At 41.1% G+C, this 19167-nt stretch overlaps 1 protein-coding gene across 1 annotated transcript; it reads right to left on the bottom strand.

Annotated features, from left to right (window-relative positions):
- Positions 1-3764: 3764 nt before the first annotated feature.
- Positions 3765-4193, bottom strand: LOC136526209 (uncharacterized). Its single transcript, XM_066518955.1, has one exon. The coding sequence runs from the start codon at positions 4191-4193 to the stop codon at positions 3765-3767; it is 429 nt and encodes a 142-aa protein (XP_066375052.1).
- Positions 4194-19167: the final 14974 nt, after the last annotated feature.

Consider the following 19167-nt stretch of genomic DNA (forward strand, 5'->3'; position numbering starts at 1 on the left):
AAATTTCACCGCGAAGGGGTAAGTTCTAATCCTGGCCTTTGATTTTAGATCGGACGGCTGCGGTGGCTCCAGGACTCGACTGGCCAGAACAGAGGCGCCGACGCGGTGAACTCCATGGACGGCGGCGAAGCTCGGCGGTGAAACGGGAAAAAGGCGCTCAGGACCTCGGTTTTTCACGGAAATTACTCAGGAAGAAAGAGGAGGGAACGGTGATCTCACCTCGGCACTTGGCACGAACAGAGACAGCTCTGTTACGGCGCAGGGCACAGCGGCGGCAGCGGATGTCATCGATGCTAGGGTTAGGCGGCGGCGAGGGAGCTCTGAGGCGGAATAGGGAGGCGACGCGGGCTCAGGCAGTATTAAGGGGCTAGGCGACGTGAGGAGCACACCACCGCGAGCTCGTAGCGGAAACAGAGTCATACAGCGTCAGTGGGGAAGGAGTCCGGCTTGGACACGACGCGAAGAAGATGGCTTCGACATGTGGGCCAGCGCGGTCAATGGTACAGAGAGGGAGTACGCATGGGTGCAGCGCGACTGGCCTTCGGCGTTGCTGGGCCGAACAGAGAAAGAAGAGAGGCACGGGCGCGAGTGGGCCTACGGTTCGTTGGGCCACGGGGAAAATGGAAAGCAGGCCGCGCGGCCAAGCAAAGGAGGCAAGCCGCGCGAGTGCGGACGGAGCTGGGCCGCGGGAGGAGAATGGCCACGGGGCGCAGGAAGAAGCAAGGCCGGTTGGGCCAAAAGAGAGGAAGAGTGAGGGAGGAAGACTTTGTCTTTTCCATTTTATTTTTAGAACTTTTTCCAAAGAACTTTTCAAATGGATTTTGAATTTGAATCAAACCAAGCATCACAAAAACCCCAATGCAGCAGCATGAATGCACAATCATGTATGTAGTCCTTATAGTTGATTTTAAATTTTCACAAAATTATTATTTCTCTAGATTTCTATGCTCACAAAATACATATTTAAATTTTTTTCCTATTTTAGAAACATGCAAATTTTTAGGGTGTTACAATTCTACCCTCCTTAAAATAAATCTCATCCTCGAGATTCGGACAATGCTTACTCAAAAAGTTGTGGGTATATTTTCCTTAGATCCTCTTCTCTTTCCCATGTAGGCTCATCTTCCGTATACCAATTCCACTGAACCTTACACATCTTTATAACTCAGCTCCTTGTAACTCTTTCTGCCGTCTCCAAAATTCTTACTAGAAACTCCTCATAAGTGAGATCTTCCTTAACTGTAAGTTCTTCTAACGTTATCTGCTCATCAGGTACACGTAAACACTTCTTTAATTGAGACACATGGAACACATCATGTACACCTGACAAACTCTTAGGCAATTCCAACTGATAAGCTACTTCACCATGTCTCTCTAAAATCTTGAAAGGTCCAATATACCTTGGTGCTAACTTTCCTTTCATATTAAACCTTCTCACACTTCTCATAGGTGACACCTTTAGGTAAACATAATCTCCTATTTCAAAAACCAATTCCCTTCTTCATGTATCAGCATAACTCTTCTATCTAGACTATGCCACTCTTAAGTTTTTCCTGATAGTCTGCACTTGCCTTTCAGCATCCTTGAGGATCTCAGGCCCAAACACTTGGCTTTATCCTGTCTGATTCCAGAACAATAGAGTTCTACACTTTCTACCATATAGTGCCTCGAACGGTGCCATCTTGAGACTCTTCTGGTAACTATTATTGTAGGAGAACTCAGCATAACACAAACTCTTATCCCAACTTGTACCATATTGCAAAGCACAAGCTCTCAACATATCCTCTAAGATCTGATTGGTTCTCTCTGTTTGTCCATCAGTTTGTGGATGATAAGCTGAGCTAAAATTCAACTTAGTGTCCATAGACTCATGCAATTTCTTCCAAAAGTGTGATGTAAACTGAGTACCTCTATCTGACACAATCTTCTTAGGAACTCCATGCAAGCATACTATCCGTTTCATGTATAATTCTACCAACTTTGCGTTCGTATATGTAGTCTTGACCGGTATAAAGTGAGCAACCTTAGTCAACCAATCTACTATTACCCAAATTGAGTCATAACAACTTTGAGTGCGTGGTAATCCAACAATGAAATCCATACCAACTTCTTCTCACTTCCACTCAGGTATCTTCATAGGTTGGAGTAAACCTGCTGGCCTTTGATGTTCTGCCTTGACTCATTGACATGTGTCACATATTGCTACATACTCGGCCACATCTCTTTTCAAACCATACCACCAGTACTTCTCCTTTAGATCTAGGTACATCTTAGTACTACCTAGATGGATAGAGTATGCTGAGTCATGGGCTTCTCTTAGAATCATCTCTTGAATGGATTTTATCGCTGGCACACATATTCTATTTCCGAACCACATTGTTCCCTGATCATCCAATCGAAAACCCGGTGCTTTACCAATTGTGATCAGCTCTGCTATCTCCTTGATTTTCTCATCTTCCAACTAACCCTTGCAGATCTCTTGTTCAAGTGTAGGTTCCCTTCCAATTCCATTGCATTAGCAACTATTCCCAAATTAAGATGCTCGAATTCAGCACATAACTCCTTAGGTAACTGTGTCACTAGAGCTGCATTAGCATAGCTCCTTTGGCTCAAAGCATCAGCTACAACATTTGCCTTGCCAGGGTGATAGTGTACCTCCAAATCATAGTCCTTGATTAGCTCTAACCAACGACGTTGCCTCAGGTTCAAATCTGACTGAGTGAAAATGTACTTCAAACTCTTGTGATCTGTATAAATGTCACACTTATGTCCAACAAGGTAATGTCTCCAAGTCTTCAATGCATGAACCATAGCTGCTAACTCCAAATCATGAGTTGGATAATTTAGTCCATGCTTCTTTAGTTGTCTAGATGCATAAGCCACTACTCGTCCTTCTTGCATAAGAACACAACCCAGACCAAGTCGGGATGCATCACAATAGATGGAAAAACTCTTGTTCAGATCTGGTAGTACTAGCACCAGAGCTGTAGTCAACCTTTTCTTCAACTCTTCAAATTGCTCAGTCCATACAAACTTAGCATTCTTCTCAAGTAGAGATGTCATAGGCTTGGCAATCTTAGAAAAACCTTCAATGAACCTCCGATAATATCTGGCCATGCCTAGGAAACTTCGGACTTCACTTACATCTTGAGGTGGATTCCAACTCAACACATCACTAACCTTCCTGGGATCCATAGCTACTCCACCATTAGACATAACATGCCCGAGGAAAGAAACTTCCTTCAATCAGAACTCACACTTGCTTAGTTTAGCATACAGTTGATGTTCTCTAAGTTTCTGCAGAACTAATCTCAAATGCTCTTCATGTTCTGCCTCTGTTTTGGAGAGGACTAGAATATCATCAATGAAGACCACAACAAACTTGTTGAGATATTCCATAAACACCTTATTCATCATTACATTAAGTATGCAGGGGCATTAGTCAATCCAAAAGACATAACGGTGTACTCATATAATCCATACCAAGTAGTAAAAGCAATCTTGGGAATGTCCAATGAACGAATCCTTAACTGATGATAACCAGAGCGAAGATCCATCTTGGAGAACACACAAGCACCTCATAATTGATCAAACAAGTCATCAATTTTGGGCAAAGGATACTTGTTCTTGATGGTTACCTCATTGAGAGAGCAGTAATCCACACACATCCTCTAGGTACCATCTTTCTTATCAACAAATATAACTGAGGCTCCCCATGGTGAAGAACTAGGACATATGAAACATTTATCCTGTAGCTCCTTTAACTATTTCTTAAGTTCTTCTAGCTCGTTGACTCCCATCCGATATGGTCTCTTAGCTATAGGTGCAGTTCCAGGCAGAAGCTCAATAATAAACTCAATATCATGATCTGACGGCATACCCAGCAAATCATCAGGAAAAATATCTGGAAACTCATTAACAACCTTGGTCTTATCTATGGTTGCACCTTCCATCTGATTGACACTGCACACCTTTCTTGCTTTTGTAGTTGCCTTGCATATAACTTCTTCTCCTGACTTGGATGTCAAGTGTGTTGTACCATTCTCACAGTGGATAATAGCCTTTCGTGGATTTAGCCAATCCATTCCAAGAATTACATCTATGCTTGAAGACTTCAGCACAATCGGATTTGCCAAAAACTCTACCCCTCTTATTTCAACTCTTACACTGGGACACATTAGAGTAGCTTGCATATCCCCACAAGGTGAGTCAACTAACATCTATTTCTTCATAGGACATTTTGGTATATTGTGCTTCTTAACAAAACGATGTGCAATGAAGGAATGTGAAGCTCCAGAATCAAACAAAACTGATGCAGGGCTAGAGTTGACTAGACACGTGCCAAACACAACATCTAGGGCTTCTTGTGCAAATCCTATCATCACATAATTGACTCTGCCTTGCACATGAGTCCGCTGTTTGTGATTTACATTCTGGGGCTATCGCTTGTTCGGCTTCTTCGGGCACTGACTTGCATAGTGACCGAGTTCACCACAGCGGTAGCACTTCTTGCCTGAAGAGAGAGTGTTGGGCACACTATCCTTCATTGGAGAGTTGATGAGGGGTTCCTAGGGTGGACTCTGGTTCACATACTGTTGCTCTTGCTGGTGTTGAGGGAGTTGTTGAGGAGGATCAAAATCCCACTGACTAGTTGGTTCCTGGTATTTCTGCTAAAATTCTTGCTGAGGGGTGTAGCGAGGGAATGTGTTGCTACCTACAGATTGGCTTTGGATTCTACTTTTCTTCTCTTCCATTTCCCGACGCTTGTTCTCAATCAAAATGGCTCTATTCACCAAAGTTTAGAAGTCGGGATACTCAACAGTCATCAACTGCAGTTGAAGTCCATCATTTAATACTTTCAAGAACTATTTATGTTTCTTAGCATCATTAACCACCTCTCCTGGAGCATAACGTGACAGCTGAGTGAATTTGTTACGATACTCACACGCTGTCATGGAACCCTGTTTCAAGTTGAGGAACTCCTCCTCCTTGATCTCCACCAAAGCTTCTGGAACATGATAAGATCTAAAGGTAGTCTTGAAATCTTCCCAACGAATCTGATCTACATCTTTACCAATCTGAAATAATTCCCACCAGTCTGAAGCTGCTCCTTGAAGTTGACCGGAAGCATAAAGCACTTTCTGATGGTCATTGCACTGGGCTATGTTAAGTTGTCGCTCCACAACTCTAAGCCAGTCATCAGCTTCTAGTGGGTCGCTTGCATGAGTGAATGTCGGAGGATGTCCCTTCATAAATTCACCATGCTTGTCTCTTGATGGTGCTTGATGTGGGTTGATGCATATATTCTGAACATAGGTCTGTAAAAATTGAGTCTGTGTCATCATAGATTGCTCTATAGTTGGAGGATTTGGTGGAGGTGGATTAGCATCAGGGGCATTCCTTCTGGCATCACGTGAAGCACTTCTCCTGGTAGAAACCATCTGTTTGGAACATTTAACACAATTATTGGTTGTAATCCATGATCCGGAAGTAGTTCACATGGTAAAACAATCAATCTAAAATTTTTGGACAAGAACTACCAATAGCCGTTTAGAAAGACAGCCATATCTCAAGTTCTAGAAATCATATGAAGGCATTCCTTATTTGGCTAGAAAGCTTATGAAATTCTCTACAATTTTTGTATAGACCACCTTGCCAGATTTTGAGGTTAAGTTACTCAGAAATAGGGCACAACCGAAACTATTCAGACTCCCAGACCGTGCAGAAACTTCAACTTGTAGAGGTCCTAACTACCAATCCATAATAGATATGAAGGTGGTTCCAGTGGCATATGAAAGATATAGAAGTATACTTTCATCCATAAAACTTTCATGACTTTTGGGCATCTACCTTTGGAGATATAACCCGATGAACACTGACTGCTCAGAAAACAGCACGCACAGGGATGAGAAAAACCAACCCAACTATCTAATCACTGGTCTTTATGCCTTATCATGTAAACTAAATGAAATTGTGAGCATAACCCACAAAAATCATTACAATCATTACAAAGATCCAAATCAAACATGAACATCAAGACAACCATTCAAACACTACAGGTTCATAATTCAAGCATTAGGACTTAATGACACTACTCACGTTACTAGCGTTCTTGTTGTATCAAGGGCTCAAAACTCTGTAGCTTCACCTTCATGTTGCGCAAGAATGTGGTAAGTGATAACTCTAAAAGCAACTCAAAGCAAGGGTGAGGATAGGGACAAAATTTATAGCAACAAGGAGGAGATGAACAACAAAGACAAGAATATAGTATAGGAGACAATAGCAAGGTTTATAGACCAAGGATTTTATAGCAAATTCTAAACCTTAAAATGACCATTTTCTAACAAGGCTTGTGTCCTATAGTCGACATAGCTCTGATACAACTTTGTAGCACCTGGTTTTAAGGACAAAACCTGATACACACCATATGTGTGCCCAGGAATGCAATTCACACATATAGCTACAAATGAAGGGGTAATATCAAAGACAATGCCTTAAATACTTAGCACACAAATATTTGTTATAAAAGACGTAGTCTTACTTTATAGTATATACTATAACTCTGTTCTTCTGGTGAGGCCTCCAATACCACAGGAATCGTCAACTGGTTGATCATAAACCTAACACCTCTTGAAAAACTCCACTGAAGAACCTCCATCTGGTACCCATCCGGGATTTTGCCAAAGTATTGAAATAAAATAAGCGTAAGCTACTACCGCTTAGCAAGCATAACATGAGGGGATGCAGGCTCAAAAGGCTTGACACGGCTGAACTGCGGTAAGCACTTTTAGTTGGTCATATTTTATTATTAATCATAAGTTGCTAAGTTATGCTTAAGCTCCCAAATGTGAATAATTAGAGATATCAGCAATTTTAATCATAACCCAAACCACCCAAGTAACCAACTATTCAGTATGGATCCAGGCCGCTCGTGACCATGAGCACGGGTGATATATCAGTTTTACACTCTGCAGAGGTTGTACACTTTTACCATAAGTCGTGTTACCCATATGCCCCGGTTTGCAACTCCCAAAACACTTCCAAGGTGAGCAGGCAGGGTACACTACGAAGCTTTTCCCCAGTCATTCTAATAAGAGCAGCCGCTGAGGATTCCATCTCCCAAGTGTTATGGAGTCATCTCCAGAAGTGGCACTTATATACGCAGCATAGTACACACCCTAGAGATGAGGCCCATACCCATCCTGGTATGCCCCTCTTGCCCTTTCGGTAAACTGCTACAAACTAGAAAGAGCAAGGTACTAGACTAAGACTAGAGCCATATGGTCCTCATGGTTGTACTATAAGTCCTGGGTTGTCACTTAAAGATGAGTCCTTATGGAGAGAAACTAGAGCACCATAAGAAAAGGCCCAATACTCTAGCCCCCCTTGGTTCCATATTGCTAAAAAGTATCTTTCAATACCATGTTGCATATATCTTTAATTGTATTCTTTAATCAATATTAGTTGGAGCAAGCTGAGCATACTACCCACATGCAAAACCCATAGGTAAATCAAGGACAAGATAATCAATATCAAGGTAAGTAGACTCCAAGCGGTTCATTAACATATGCATATGAATTGAGTTTGCATTAAAGTGAATAGGTAACAAGGAGCCTCATATTATACTTGCCTTAATTCAAAGTATCGTTCCTGGTCTTGATCTTCAAAGAGTTGCTCCAAATTACCAACACAAAACTCGCTATCTACTCGAGATCAAACAACACCACACAGACATCTAGAAGCAATCATGCATAGCAAACAAAAGCTATAGATTAGAACAGTACACCAATCAACATAAAATCAAGATGAAAAGTTTGTAAAATGAATCTACGTCTCGCTACGATTACACAGACTCGAAAATCACAAAATTCGGAGCTAAAACAAAGAAGTTATGAATTAAACAAGATTTCCTTTAGTAAAATAATAGATTATACGTAACCTCAAATTTTAAAAGTTGAAAACCTACTTAACAGTAGTATGAACATGTAGATTACTTAATTACGAACCTAATGCCAGTTGAACGGATCAAATCGGAGTTAAAACGGAGATTTTATGGCTAAAACCAAATTAGTGACAAAACTGTTAATAGGTGAAAACGTATTTTGGATCTAAACTGATGAGACTACGCTTTCCAAAGAAGAAAACATATTCCTGAAAGGTGCTATGGACTGCGGGTTCTATAAACAAAAAATCTGAGGGTCTCTTTTGAAAGATTACAGGGACAATGGGTTGAGACTCGAATATTTATAATGGCCTTTTTGCAAATTTCACCATGAAGGGGTAAGTTCTAATCCTGGCCTTTGATTTTAGATCGGACGGCTGCGGTGGCTCCAGGACTCGGCTGGCCGGAACAGAGGCGCCGGTGCGGTGAACTCCATGGACGGCGACGAAACGGGAAAAAGGGGCTCGGGACCTCGGTTTTCCACGGAAATTACTTAGGAAGAAAGAGGAGGGAACGATGATCTCACCTCGGCACTTGGCACGGACGGAGACAACTCTGTGAAGAAGCAGGGCATGGCGGCGGTGGCGGATGTCGTCGATGCTAGGGTTAGGCGGCGGCTAGGGGGCTCTGAGGCGGAATAGGGAGGCGGCGCGAGCTCGGGCAGTATTTAAGGGGCTGGGCGATGTGAGGAGCACGCCACCGTGAGCTCGTAGCGGAAACGGAGTCGTACGGCATCGGCGGGGAAGGAGTCCGGCTTGGACACGACGCGAAGAAGATGGCTCCGACATGTGGGCCAGCGTGGTCAGCGGCACAGAGAGCGAGTACGCGTGGGCGCAGTGCGACTGGCCTTCAGTGTTGATGGGCCGAACAGAGAAAGAAGAGAGGCACGGGCGCGAGTGGGCCTGTGGTTCGTTGGGCCTCGGCGAAAATGGAAAGTAGGCCGCGCGCCAAAGCAAAGGTGGCAAGCCGCGCGAGCGTGGACGGAGCTGGGCCGCGGGACGAGAATGGGCCATAGGGTGCGGGAAGAAGCAAGGCCGGTTGGGCCAAAAGAGAGGAAGAGTGAGGGAGGAAGCCTTTGTCTTTTCCTTTTTATTTTTTGAACTTTTTCCAAAGAAATTTTCAAATGGATTTTGAATTTGAATCAAACCAAGCATCACAAAAACCCCAATGCAGTAGCATGAATGCACAATCATGTATGTAGTCCTTATAGTTGATTTTAAATTTTCACAAAATTATTATTTCTCTAGATTTCTATGCTCACAAAATACATATTTAAATTTTTTTTCCTATTTCAGAAACATGCACGTTTTTAGGGTGTTACAAATAATTATCCAAACTATATGCATGCTTAATAAGAAATAAAAGCAATATAATACTAGTATATTCACATTTCATATATCTTTTAATACAAGTGGTGAAAGTAACTAATTATCAAAGCATACTTCTAAAGACTTTTCTAAATCTTAAGATGCCTTATAAAAATAACAAAGGGATTTAATTTTTATTACTTTAATTTTACGTATTAAGTTAACATGAATTCGAGGAGTTGTTGGCCTAGTCTTCGAAGATGCCCATAGGGATACGGTTTGCATGGGTGTGTTGTGAGTGTCTGTGTTGTAGTGTGCAATAATTCTCAAAACAAAAAATGTTGGCGTCTAGTATGCAGTTTGATGGGCTAGTCAAGCTGATTAAGACGGTTCATTTTGTACAATGAATTTTATTTGGCGACGCTCCAAACGTAAATTTTGTCTAAACGAAGGTCCAATATATACAAAAATATTGATCGCGTCTATCACGCATAAACGTGTGAAGAATGGCGGCAATCAGGCACGGGAATCTGATTCGAGACCTCACGTCCATGTCGCTACCCAACGGGACATTTTGTTCTCGGCACACGAGAAATGAGTTGAAGCGCGTGTTGAGGCTACGATACGACTCTATTCACCCTACCTATCGGACTCCTGATCCGCCGGAGTTCACGGGGCGTAGCTGCCTCCGTCCTGATCCGCCGGAGTTCACGGGGCGTAGCTGCCTCCGTCCTGATCCGCCGGAGTTCACGGGGCGTAGAGGCAGCACTATTGTCGTCTTGTGAGTCCCCGTCACGTTTACGCGTTGTTCTCGCTACAGGCGCCGCGGATGGGTTCGGTGCACTTGCTACCCGCGCCGCGCGCGTTGCGATGCTGGCTGCCTTTAATTCCACCGGGAAAAGGGATTTCACACGCCTCAGACCGTCTCCAACGGCGCAGGTAAACCGCGACCCAAACGTAAAATGGCTAGTACACAGTGTTTTACGTCCCGAAATCACGGTCCAACGGAGAACGCAAACACGGCAGCCATTTTGCCTAGCATCGAACTCGGAAGGCAAAAAAGCGTCGGCGTTCTCGACGACGCAAAACACTGCAGAGAGAGGAAGATGCACGGAGTCACTCCGGCGTCCGCACGCACAGAGTCACCGGAGGAAGACGCAGCAGGTGTCGGGGCTCCTGTCGGCGACGGCACCGAAGTGGAGGTGGCGGCGCGTCCACCAGAGCCGGACCCGCGGCCATGCCCCGCGGCCAGGGGCGAACGGCTGTGCGGCCTCCTCGGGAGCGGCCGAGGCGTCGGTGGTCGCGGGCTCGGAGCCGACGGAGGGGGAGGACGAAGCCGCGCTCACGGGCTCGGAGCCGACAGAGGGGGAGGAGGGAGCCGCGTCCGCTGGGGCTCCGGCCGTCGGCGGCGGCGCATCCTCCAGATGCGGACCGAAGTGGAGGTGGCGGCCGTTGGAGAAGGAAAGGGATGGGTCAGTGACCCATTCACTGTGCCGAACCCAAATACCTGAATGGGTCACCGATTTAGGTATGGCGGATTGGAGATAGTCTCATACTCATAGGCATCAGGCATATGGCGAGCCGTGCACTCATGACTCGCCTGATACCGTAATATGGTGGCGAAACGAACAAGTGGTGTCCTGGCTATCATCATGAGCTAGAAGAACCTTCGTTTCTGTTGCTGGTCAAGATCGGTACACAGATGCGGCTTTACATCTTTCACTGGATCTGTGCGTCGCTATGGAACAACTAAATTTTTTATACTAAAAACACACGATCGCACAATAAGATAACAATACTGTTAAATTAAATATCAACGTTAAAGTGACATTTAATTCAAAAAGTAAAGTTCATGAAATTAACACAGTCACGGAGAGCGCGACGTCGCAGGCTCACAAACTCTACTGTATAGACTTTTTTCATGATATGGCTAAGATAATATTTTATATCGGCACCGATATCCATTTCTTTAATGCGCCAATAAATCCATGAATAAGTTCCGCTGTATCTCCATATAATCCTGTACACACAGGTTCGAGTATATATGTAAATATTAGTGTCTGTCACATGGATAATACTGCGTGTCTAAAAAAATCTTTCATAAATTTTAAAACAAAGTATGTTATACTCACCGTATAAATATGTGTGGCTTTAGGACTATTCCACACAGACATATATTGTAGAATAAGGTATCCACTTGAGTGTTTGTTTTAAAATGTTGAATTAGGTGTTATAATTCTTAATTTCGACACATTTTTCAGGTCAAGGCAATCAATGGTGATACTTTTCTTAGTTGTGTATAATTTTATGGTGCACCTCTTGACTATCGAGTAAGGACAAGTTAGCACTGCAAAGGCTCAGAAAAACTGCTGAGAAAGCCAAGATTGAGTTTTTCTCCACTATGCATACTAAAACCTATGTCCCCGTTTATCATTGCCGATGCAAAGCAATTCAACATTACCATGATCAGATATAAGTTTGTGTCTCTTATGAGCAATCTCATAGAGGGACTCTCATTCTTTATGTGATCTATCTCAAGGATATTGACAGGACGATGGATCCATATTGGAATGTCGTACTAAAAAGTATCCACGTTTTGTCCACGATTTATTTCCCATGAATACATGCGGGTACTATGATAACACTAACTACATCAAATGAAAGATGAGAGAGAATTTGCATTGCCTCCAGAAGGATTTATTTATTAAGTTCTTTGGACTCTATAGGTAATTTTGAAATATCTGTTTGTATGTCTTACCTCGTATCCTAATTTAAAATTTTGTAGTTTAATTAAAATATTTAGGTGATTGTATATATATAATATTCAATACAAGAATAATCTATGCATGATCTTCTTGAAAGATTTCTACAGTGTAAAGACATCTTCGTTTTTCATGCATGCCCATGCTAACGCTACGGTAAAAACAAAAGGACAATATATCAATTAAAAAATAAAAACAAAACTCGTGCTCAAAGTCAAAGAGACAAATTATGGATGCTTGAATTTTATCATCCATTATCTACCGACGTGCCTATAAAATAGACTGAATAAACAATTAAACATAGATAGAAAAATAAATTAATGAAAGGATCATTTCAAGACATCAATCATCTCATAGCTTCAGACAATATCGCAAAGCTACTAAAAACTATAACCATGCCCTCACCTCAAACATTGTCCAGATAAATGGATTACAATGAAAGAAATGGATATCGTAGATTTTTTTCTGTCAATATAAAACATTATCTTAGCCGCATCACGGAAATGTCTATAAAGCAGAGTTTGTGAGCCTGCGACGCCGCGCACTCCCTGACTGTGTTAAATTCATAAACTTTGCTTTTTGGATTAAATGTCACTTTAACGTTGGTATTTAATTTTTATAGTATTGTTATCTTATTGTGCGATCCGTGTGTTTTTAGTATAAATTGTTAGTTATCCCATAACAACGCACGGGCACGCTACCTAGTATAAATATAAAGAATGAAAAAGACGACAAGAAAGATTGTCATTAGGCCAACTCCTTTTGATTCTTTACAAACACATCTAAAAGTTAACATGTGGGCTGTGGGATGTGGGCATCAAATCAAAACAACAAAAAGAACATGGATTCGACCATAAGTAGCATTTGCCCTCTTTTTTTTTGAAAAAAAAGAAAGGTACTGCAGAGTTACAGGATTGTCAATCTTATCAGCACCATCAATTTTTGGCAATTGTAGAACTCAACCAAGACACCCATTGAAGTGCTACATCCCTAGCTCGCAATCCAATTAAGAGTAAGTTCTCGCAAGCCTAGCTCCCCAGCCATTATTAAACTGCATGAAGGGTTCCGAAACGAAGACCACTATTTGAAAAAAGAGTAAATGATTATTGTTTTCTTCCATGCATGATTGTTTTCTTCCATGCATGTTTATTGTTTCCTTTCATGCATGATTATTGTTTTCTTCCATGCATAATTGTTTTTTTCCATACATGATTATTGTTTTCTTTCATGCATGTGGCCTCAGGTGATCGATTTGTTTCCTTCAAAGCAGGCGGGGATCGCAGGGATGACAGTTTCTTTTTCTATTGCACGACCGGAAGGGAGGAGCGACCCAAAAAAAAAAGTCGCACCAAAAAATTATCTTACTTTTGTTCTTTTTAGTCGTAGGAGATTCAAATTTTAGACTTTCTTTGAGTTCTCGTGAGAATTGAAGGGGACGAGTTCAGGCGGGTGCATGTGTATCGGTACTAGTCTACGGCCGTATCAATCAATTGCCAAGCGATAATGGAGTCGTTTCTCATGAAATTCTTGCATCGCTCTTCGAATCAGACCCTAATCATACAAGAGAAACATGATAGTATTTTCTACTCTATAAAGATGACCGACAACAAAAAGGCTCAAGTACCCAGAAGACTAATGACATTTGCTGCGCAATTGCAATCAACTAATAAGGACACTCCCAATCCAAAAACTAGAATGATTTCTATCTTCATTGATTAGGGTGCCCACTAAACAAAACGGTGACACGACAAAAAAAATTAAAGGAGAGAAGTAAATGCTTCTTAGATTGAAAATCATGTCTACACAAAAACCAATATGAAGAGACGAGACAGGTGAATACCTAAGAGAAAAGACATGTGGTTGGATAAAATATTATTTTAAAAAACTATCCAATAAAATATACTTTTTATATGTAGTGTCTAAATAATTTAAAAGATATAGAAACTAGTTGTGGTTTCTTGTATTGGCACTGTCCTAATTCCACGATATGAGCCCTTTTTATCACTGCTATAGAACCGTTATTAGAGAGCACTTTTAGTATAGAGCGGCTCTATCAAGAATAGCCTCTAAAAATCAATTTTTTAAGAAAATGACCTCTATTTTTAGGGACAGCTGGAAAGCCTAACCGCCTCTAAAAATGTCATTTGAAATCAACTACCTCTAATTTTTTTTAAGTAATCAACCGCCTCTAATTTTGTTATAGTGTTCCAAGAGATCAACAGCTTTATAGTTGATTACTGCTTTATCATTTGAAATCATCTAGGACCTGGAAATTCTATTTTAATTTACAGATTTTAAAAATCCATGTTTTTTTAAAAAAAGTTGTCAAAATACCTCGAATGTAGAAAATGACCTAAAAAGCTGTTGTATCAAAGAGATCTTGAACACTGTAGTTTATGACGTTTTCATTTAAAATCATTTAGGGCTCAAAAGTTCTGTTTTAGATATGTAGTTTTTTTCCAAATGACTTTGGATGGAAAAATGACCAACACTACAGATGTAGGACTTGAAGTGATCTAAAACTTCTCAGTTTGAACATTTTTATTTTAATTTATTTAGGATCTCAAATAACATTAGTAAATATAAAAGGATTGTATCATTTGGACATTGGTTACTCTGAAGTGTAGTGGTAAGGAAGCAATTGGTGAGTCCGGCGGTTTTAAGTTCGATTACCCATAAACCAAAGTTGTACTTGCATATATTTTGCACAAAAATCACGTGACTTATAACTTGCAATCTAGGGGTTAAAAAAGTCACGTGACTTATAACTTGCAATCTAGGGTTAAAAAAATCAACCTGATTTATAAATTCTATAAAACAATTTCTAGAGGACTTATATAACTTGAGATCTAGTATTAAAAAAAGTTAACCCAATTCATAAATTCTGTAAAACAATTTTTAGAGACGGCTAGATTTTTGTGCGATCATTTCTTCATATTGGCAATGTGAACGGATGCATTGCAACAGCCATGCGCACACACTAGTATGGTAAAGACCGTGTGTTAGTATATGTATACATATGCGGTTAGAGATATACTTAGTTGTATGCAAACTCAAGATACAATAGGTTTAACCTAACTCCCTCTAAAAAACCTAGAATAACTTATCTTATACTCTAAATCTTTTATATACACTCGAGCCCAAGATCAATACAACCGACAACGTATCATTAGCAAAAGGCTTTTCAACGTATCCGATCCTTTCATTACCTGACTGACGACATTTTAGCTCATACAGGGTGCATTTTCCTGTGCCCCAACGCTTTGCAATGGTCTCAGCAAGCCTAACTCCCAACTAAACTATGGACAGATCGATTTCCTCTATTTGAATATAGTATCATCGACCGAAAGCATTGAAAACTTTTCATGTTAATGATATGGTGTTATATATGGTAATGATTGAATACTCGTCGGTAGTGGCAGTAGCTACTGACTAGTACAAACATGACGTAGTGGGTAGCACTGAGTTAAGGGTACTATTCGCTTATCTTGAAATTTGGCTTATGCTAATGCTTATGCTGAAATGTTGTAAGAGGAAAATACTGTTCTATCGCTAAAAAGTAGCTCAAGCAAATAGGGCCAAGGTTGATACGCAGGATGATCATAATTCTTGGGATGATCACCTGCTCCAAAGGTGCACGCCGACCGAACCCTACCGACGCATACCCTCAAATACATGGGATATATCTTTATAAGCACATTTGAAAACTGGACTCGACTAATAGTGAGATTAATCAAGTTAGTATAGACGTCTTGCTATCAATGGACAAGTCATCTGCTATTAAAAGAATAATGTAGTTAAATCTTGTAATAAACCCAAAAAAATACGTGTAGTCACGCCTCAATTAAATCTAACCATCTGAGCTACGTGCCCAGTTCACAGCGACTAAATCATATTATAAATATACAGCCTGTTCGTTTGGCTGTGGCTTGTCGTAAACGATCGTAAATTTTCAGCTGGAACAGTATTTTTCTCTCACACAAACCAGCCAGCAGTACAACGATACGAACCAGCCAACCGAACAGGCTGATAAACGTCATTTGCACTTTAGTCAAGCTTGCAGTTAACGGTGCAGAAAATAACAAGTCATTTCTCTGAATACAATAAACTATTGTCATGACCTTAACAACTGATTAATCATTGCTGATAGTTCCACATATGTTCTGTCGGACACAAAATGTTCTATTTCGAAAAACATGGAGTTAAATAGTTCCACGACAGACGTGGACACTTCTTGTTTCTTCCTTTTCCTTTTTAAAAAATGCCTCAAGGTAAGGTGATGACATGAGGAGCTGTTCCACTGCTTACGCATGCATAGGATGGGATATGCATAGCATACGAAGAGCATGTTTACATGGCAACAAGGATGTCACAATAACTTTTGGAAAATCCATCTAGCTCCAGCATGCGGAAATCCTCCTCCCTGTTTGGATTTGAGCTAAAATGTTGTATGCTGCAGCCTTTTTACAGTACTAACCAAAGTACTACTCCCTCAATTAATGAAAGCATAAAACAAAGTTTTCCGGCTTTAAATAAATTCAAATAAAAAAGTCATCAACTATAAAATTATTGATCTCTTTAGGTGCTACAACTTTGATAGCCAAATTGTCAGCCAACTTTAAAAATCCAATTCTAAAGACCATGGAACTTCCGGTCACCTCTAGATTTTTAAGGTGATTCAAAAGCGTGGCCACCTTTAGAAATGGCATTTTTTTAGAAGCGGTTGGGCTATATAGCCGCCTCTGAGTATAGAGGGCATTTCTAAAGTTGGCTAGCATTTCCCAACCTCCTACAAAATCAACTTCTAAAGACGGGCTGACTCAAAAATCACTTTTAGAGCTGGTTCTTGATAGTGCGGCCTCCAAACTAAAGGGTAGGTGCCTACAAGGTTTGGATTCTCTAATCACTATTAGTAATCAGGTTATTTACTTAAACTTGACAACTAAAATTGATTACCCAATAAATCGGTGCGAGTTTTTACCATGTTTATTCATCTTTACATATAACTTATTTTCTTACACTTGCGGAGTACGACATGTGCTCACCCTTGTTATATCATGCTGCTCACAAGAACAAGCTTTGGAGGATTATCCAAAATTATTTTTTAGAGCACTAGGCATATGTGCTTCTGCTGTCGACCTTCCTATGGAGTTGATGGATGCCACCGTGATGTTTCTTTTGCTGAACAAATAAACATTTCTGATATGCTTTTGTTAAGAATTTGAATCTTTGTAACGAGTTTATTTGATACCATATAATGCATTGTTTCTAACTTACCATTAATGAAGTCATTATATGTGTATGGATTTGATCCTGGCGCAAATATAATATGCATCTCGGCATATGGTTCTAATTTTACAGTCAAGTGTGACAGCGGAGCTAAAAAAAACTAATTTATTGTAGCTTTACTGTCTTTCATTTTATTTTTAGAAGAGAGATAAAAATAACTCCTTACTATAATATATACGGCCCCTTAGAATGGAACTGTTTTGGAAAGATGTGGGGTCCAAACGAGGACTAATTAATATAAAGAAGTGGAACTCAAATATGTTTATTTAAAGAGTTACTTAAATCACAATATCCTTTCAAAAGTAAGCATGTGGAATATAGTTTTTTAAGACAAAATAAATTATAGAATATAAGTAACACTATTGAGAAATGTGTTAACAGAGACAACCAAAACGCATTTTTAAGGGAGGGGTGTCTGCCTGCCTCTATGTAAAAGTTTGTGTTAATCACAGATAACAGAAGTAATGCTAAATGTCCATCTCTAAAAATCAATTAAAAAAAAGGACAACCAAGCCTGCTACCAATACACTGGCCATAGTGGATCGCTCTTCCTCCTCACTGTGGACCACACGTCCATGCTAAATCCTACTCGCCAGGATTTGTGAGAGCGAGAGAGGGTGAGGGGGATTTGGAGAAGCAAGGGCGGGGAGAACTGGAGAAGAGAGGGTGAGAGGCTCAAATCAATGGTCGAGATCCCACTGCCTTTTCATTCTCATTCTCGAAATATGTCGCCGCCTACTTAGCTAGTACCGATCGAGCCCCGCAGGCGCCTCCTCACTCTAGCCCGCCGCTGTCTCCACTCCGTGCGCTACGCTCATCTGACAGGCCTTCACCTCTGCATGCCATGCTCAGTCGATGGACCACATGCTGCCTTCTCGCGATGCCTCCTCGCATTGTGCGCGCTTGGCCGATGGGTAGCCCTGGATTCAAAGAGTCAGGGAAGGATTGGTTCCTCGGTTAGCTTTGCTAGACGAGGCAACCCTTGCCAGGGGCAATGAGCCAAATTGGCTCACTTGAGTTAGTAAGGAGAATCCTGGAAAATACAGGCCCCAAGATAACCTAGGTAAGAATGCAAAAGGCATTGCAACTTTGATTTCTTCTAAGCACCGGCCAAAGATCCAAGCATGCCCTCGAATTTGTGAGGAGAGAGCGTAGATGGGAAAAAAATTAATACGGTGTTTGGTTTGAGGAACCGCTCCATCCCAGATGAAGTGATGCATCATGAGTTGATTCCTTAAATTTGATGGAATGGCTCTATTACTCGTACTAGTATTAATTATTGACTTATAGGGAAAATAAGGTGATGATGCATCAACCTATTCCATTCCATAACCCAAAAAAATTGTATAGAATGCCGAAATCTTTTCTTATTCCTATAATCTTTTGTGTGTAATTAAATTGGTTTCTACGAGATACATATATACTGTTCCCGTAAAATTCCTAGGCTGCAAACGTGCCCAAAGTAGCCGAGCACGATTGAAAAATGTCACGTGACTTGCATAGTTACCAATGCCTGTATACCCATAGTCATCAACACTGTCTGAAGTCCGAAGGAACGAAAAGAAAGAGCAACTGGACTACTGGAGTACTGTTAATATGGAGTCATTGAGATTAGTTTATTTCTACTCAGTTAGTACAGGGTTATTTTTTTATGAAACACTAACCGAGGTAGGAGATATATATGTCTTTGGGAACTGGATTCTAATAGAAGAGACAGACTTTGATTAGCATCCATCACCCTGAGTGCGCCACTAACTATGCATCGCTGGGCCACCGAACAGTAGCCGGAGAACGTTGACGCGCTGACCAACGACTCGCCCACCCTTTTCACACGTATAACAACCAGCCGTCACTCCCGTGGCCTCAC

The sequence above is a fragment of the Miscanthus floridulus genome, chromosome 19, assembly GCF_019320115.1.
Source record: "Miscanthus floridulus cultivar M001 chromosome 19, ASM1932011v1, whole genome shotgun sequence".
Classification (NCBI taxonomy): Eukaryota; Viridiplantae; Streptophyta; class Magnoliopsida; order Poales; family Poaceae; genus Miscanthus; species Miscanthus floridulus.

Coding starts and splice junctions, on each gene's coding strand:
- LOC136526209 (XM_066518955.1), bottom strand. CDS start 4,193: ATGCAAGCTACTCTAATGTGTCCCAGTGTAAGAGTTGAAATAAGAGGG.